General features: G+C 46.3%; 1 protein-coding gene across 2 annotated transcripts; it reads left to right on the top strand.

The window, feature by feature from the left end:
• Window positions 1-854: 854 nt before the first annotated feature.
• On the top strand, window positions 855-2,897 carry LORICRIN (loricrin cornified envelope precursor protein). 2 transcript variants are annotated; one of them, XM_067713690.1, is made up of 2 exons: window positions 855-946; window positions 2,185-2,897. In XM_067713690.1, exon 2 carries the CDS (start codon window positions 2,209-2,211, stop codon window positions 2,656-2,658), a length of 450 nt encoding a protein of 149 aa, XP_067569791.1. In that variant the 5' UTR covers window positions 855-946; window positions 2,185-2,208; the 3' UTR covers window positions 2,659-2,897. The 2 variants fall into 2 exon arrangements, with proteins under 2 accessions (XP_067569791.1, XP_067569800.1); XM_067713699.1 differs by lacking the exon at window positions 855-946 and adding an exon at window positions 1,003-1,026.
• Window positions 2,898-4,745: the final 1,848 nt, after the last annotated feature.

The following is a 4,745-nucleotide window of genomic DNA, read 5'->3' on the forward strand; positions in this document are numbered from 1 at the left end:
AAGGACCACATGGTTGATCTCTTTAGCTTGTTCCTCCACAAAGGAAGTCAGTAGTGAGGATCAGTATTTTTAGACATTCACTGCCTTCAGGAATAAATCAAAGTAGGTACCAGTGTCCCATTATTTATGGCACTGTCCATGGTGTGTAACACAGAACTGGGTACTGGGGGCTCACACACTCTCTTGGGAGCAACAGGAACATCCCAGTGAAGCACACATGAAATCCTGGGGGAGAAAATTTTTGGAAAGGAGAAACAGGATCTCTCTAACGTTCTGAGAAGCTCCAGAACTCTACTCAGTACTCTGTAAAGGCCTATATGGGAAAAGAATCTAAAACAGAGGCGATATATGTATTTGTGTAACAGATTCACTTTGCTGTACACCTGAAACTAACACAACATTGTAAATCAACTATACTCCAATAAAAATTTTTTTAATCAATAAATAAAATTCTAAGAAGTTCCAAGCAATAGGATCAGAAGCCAAACAGTGGGATTTGAAAAGTCCTACTCCTTGGACCAAAGACTAAGATCTCCAGTGTGACTCTCTTAGGCTGCCTGAAGAGTCTGAGACCTATTCCTCAAGCACAGCCCTCTGGTTATGGCATGCACCCCATGCCATTGGTTTTGGAAACAAAGTCCGCCATCCACTCTGGCTGGCCGTCCCCGCTGGCCAGCCTGCCTCACAGTTGCAACAGAGAAGGGGCCAGTCACACATGAGGCTTCCCATCTCAAGAATGCCAAAATCTTCATGAATGTGTCACCCTGTGACTGCAATCACAGGGAGGTGGGGTGACAGCCATAGATCACGTAAATGAGGCCAAACATGAGAGGCTGGTCCAGATCAATAGATGAGTCAGGACTCAAGAGTATAAAACCTCAGGAGCTCCAGTTCTCCTCACATAGCCAGCATCTCCTCTCCTCACTCACTCTTCCTGGTGCTTTGGGTAAGTGTGGGTTCTACTGGCTCTCATCTTCCCAGCTGGTCTTGCTCAGGCCTGCATGGGCTATGTGGATCAGGGGACAGGTAGGCAAGTCCTCTTTCCTCTTTGGGACCTACAGGACCTCTGCCTTTCCAACTGCATTCATGTTTAGAGGGGCTTCAGACAGGAAAGAGAGCTGAGCTGCTGCTGTGCAGATGGTGTTTCTGATCTTCTGGCCAGAATGTAAATACCACAAAAACAAGATTATCTCCTGTCTCTCTGGCACCCTTGTAAGGGACATGCCCTGTGCCCAGCACAGAGGTGCATTCTGCAGAGATTACCCCAGGCAGCCTGTGAATGGGCTGGATGGGACTTGTGAACTTGTAAGGACTACAGGCTGAATGTATTCTCAGAGAACAGGAAGAATGATTTAGAGAATGCTGCAGAGGGGGAAGGTTTTAGGAGTCATAGGAACCCAATGCCTGTTTTACACAAGATGTTCTGAGAGGGAAATGACTTGTGAGATGTTGGGACACAGTTTCCTCCTAGTTAGGGTTCCCTCAGCCAAGCTTGGGTGTAAGCAAAGCCGATATCTTCTGGTCAGAGATGCTGGTCCAAAGGACCATGGGGGTCCTTCATCTGTTTCCAGACAGGACCATGGGGGAGCCTGCCTTTTCTGATAACTGGTCAGAGATCATGGCTGAGGTCAGTGGAACAGACCAAGAGTTTGAACTAATTCTCTTTTGCAAGGAATGGGGTACAACAGCCCTCTGACATTCAGACAAACTTCCCTCTGTTGTGCCAGGGATAGATAAAATCCCCCACCCTAGGTGGAGGTTTGTGGTAATTTTATATTTGCACTCAGAGAATCAGTGTTGGGATCAGAGGAGAACTGAGAAGTGAAATACTCAAACCATCTCATCTTACAGGAAGTGAGGAAACAGGCAACGTGTGGGTCATTCGCCCCAAGATCACACAGTAGAGGGCAGAAGCAGAGCTGGGAGAGAAAGAGAAATGGGCACCACTAAGTGGGCTATTTAAAACTTGGTAAAGACTTTCGCAGGGGAAACACAACTTTTTTCTAAAAGCACTAATCCTAGGAGTCCCAGCTGAGCGCTCTTCCCCATATCCAGTCAGAGAGAGCTCAAGCCTGGCCCAGGCAGCGCTGCTCAGAAGACGACGGGCGTTGCCGTAGATGCAGCTGCCTCTGCCGCAGCATCCTCTTGCAGCTGGTCCAGTGATGCTCTCTGCTTTCCTTCCAGGTTTCCGTTCCTCCTTAGACAAACATGTCTTACCAGACAAAGCAGCCCACCCCCCAACCCCCAGTGGGCAGCGGGAAAACCTCTGGTGGCGGCGGCAAATCCGGCGACGGCGGCTCCGGTGGTTCCGACGGCGGCTCCGGTGGTTCCGATGGCGGCTCCGGTAAAGGCGTCAAGTCCTCCGGGAGCTGTGGCAGCTCCGGCGGCGGAGACCACTCTGCTGGTGGCGGCTCCAGCTGCGGCGGGGGCTCCTCCGGGAGCGACGGCTCTGGAGGCTGCAGAGGAGGTTCCGGTGGGAAGAACTCCAGCGGCGGCGGTTTTTCCGACCAGAAGGTCCAGGGCCAGAGCCACGGAGGCGTCTCTAGTGGTGCCTCTTCCGGGGACGGCTCCTCCGGGTGCGGCTCCGGGGGTAGCCAGGGCGTCCCTGTTTGCCATCAGACCCAGCAGAAGCAGACGCCTTCCTGGCCATGCAAATAAGGCCCCCTGGACGCCACGGAGACGAAGGAGCTGGAGGTGTTCTCCGTGGGCGCCGATGGGCTTAGCGCTCTCATGATATTGCACTGATGTTTCTCAACCCCTCACGTCTTCATCCTCCCAAACGAAGCCATTGAGCTCTGGGGCTGCATCTTGTTCTGCAGTTTTCCCTCCTTTGTTTCTGTGCAACTACCTCCCAACCCCACTGCCTCCTCAGTCAATAAATTTGCAATTCATGAGAATTTCTGCGTTTCCAGACATCTTTGTGGCTTCCAAGTTCGTTCATTCCATTCCATTCCATTCCTCTCTTTTCCTCCATCCACTCATCCACAGGGACATTCATTAAACAAATATATTTATTCTATTGGCGGAGAGTGGGTGGATAGATGGTAGTCATCAGGGGAGGGAGGAATGGCTGGCAACCAAGGACCAAAAATATAAATTCTCTGATTTATGGCTTAAAATCGTGAGGTGATCCCAAAACACAAAGATCCTGGGAGGAGACTTCAATAAACAGCCCCAGGTGGGTTGAGTAGCCACCTTGGGTCTACTCCTTGAGCTCAGTGCTTTTTTAAACAGGGCTGTCCTGTACCTAAGGCAACTAGAGAAAGAAGAACAAACAAAACCCAAAGTTATTGGAAGGAAATAAATCATAAAGATCATAGCAGAAATAAATGAAACTTGAAAAAAAAATAGAAAATATCAATGAAACTAAAAAGCTGCTTCTTTGAAAAGATAAACAAAATTGATAAACCTTTAACCAGATTTACCAAGAAAAAAAGAGAGAGGGCCCAAATCAATAAAATCAGAAATGAAAAAGGAGAAGTTACAACCGACACCACAGAAATACAAAGGATCATAAGAGACTACTACAAGCAACTATATACCAATAAAATGGACAACCTAAAGGAAATGGACAAATTCATTAAAAAGTACAATCTCCCAAGACTGAACCAGGAAGAAATAGAAAATATCAACAAACCAGTTACCAGTACTGAAATTGAATCAGTAATTTTAAAACTCCCAACAAACAAAAGTCCAGGACCAGATGGCTTCACAGCTGGATCGAAGAGTTAACACCTATCCTTCTGAAACTGTTCCAAAAAATTGTAGAGGAAGGAATACTTCTGAACTCATTCTATGAGGCCACCATCAGCCTAATACCAAAACCAGACAAAGATGGGCTTCCCTGGTGGCGCAGTGGTTGAGAGTGTGCCTGTCGATGCAGGGGACACAGGTTCTTGTCCTGGTCTGGGAGGATTCCACATGCCACGGAGCGGCTGGGCCCGTGAGCCATGACCACTGATCCTGTGAGTCCAGAGCCTGTGCTCTGCAACGGGAGAGGCCACAACAGTGAGAGGCCCACGTACCGCAAAAAAAAAACAAACAAAGATTTCACCAAAAAAAGAGACAATTACAGGTCAGTATCACTGATGAACATAGATACAAAAATCCTCAACAAAATACTAGCAAACTGACTCCAACAATACATTAAAAGGATCATACACTATGATCAAGTGGGATTTATCCCAGGGATGCAAGTATTTTTTAATATCTATAAATCAAACAGTGTGATACAGCACATTAACAAATTGAAGAATAAAAACCATATGATCATCTCAACAGATGCAAAAGCAACAGAAACTAACACACCATTGTAAAGCAATTATACTCCAATAAACATGTGTTTTAAAAAACTGCAAAAAAAGCTTTTGATAAAATTCAATATCCATTTATGATAAAAACTCTCCAGTAAGTAAGATAGAGGGAACATACCTCAACATAATAAAGGTCATCTATGACAAACCACAGCTAACATCATACTCAATTGTGAAAAGCTGAAAACATTTCCTCCAAGATCAGGAGCAAGACAAGGATGCCCCCCTCACCACTTTTATTCAACATAATTTTGGAAGTCCTACCCACAATCAGAAAAGAGAAAGAAATGAAATGAATCCAAATTGGAAAAGAAGTAGTAAAATTGTCACTGTTCTCAGATGACATGATGCTATACATAGAAAATCCTAAAGATGCCACCAGAAAACTACCAGACCTCATCAATGGATTTGGGAAAGTTGCAGTTGCACCAA

The sequence above is a fragment of the Pseudorca crassidens genome, chromosome 2, assembly GCF_039906515.1.
Source record: "Pseudorca crassidens isolate mPseCra1 chromosome 2, mPseCra1.hap1, whole genome shotgun sequence".
Taxonomy (NCBI): domain Eukaryota; kingdom Metazoa; phylum Chordata; class Mammalia; order Artiodactyla; family Delphinidae; genus Pseudorca; species Pseudorca crassidens.

What these genes read in the sequence shown, in the direction of transcription:
- LORICRIN (XM_067713690.1), top strand. Translation starts at nt 2,209, where the DNA reads ATGTCTTACCAGACAAAGCAGCCCACCCCCCAACCCCCAGTGGGCAGC.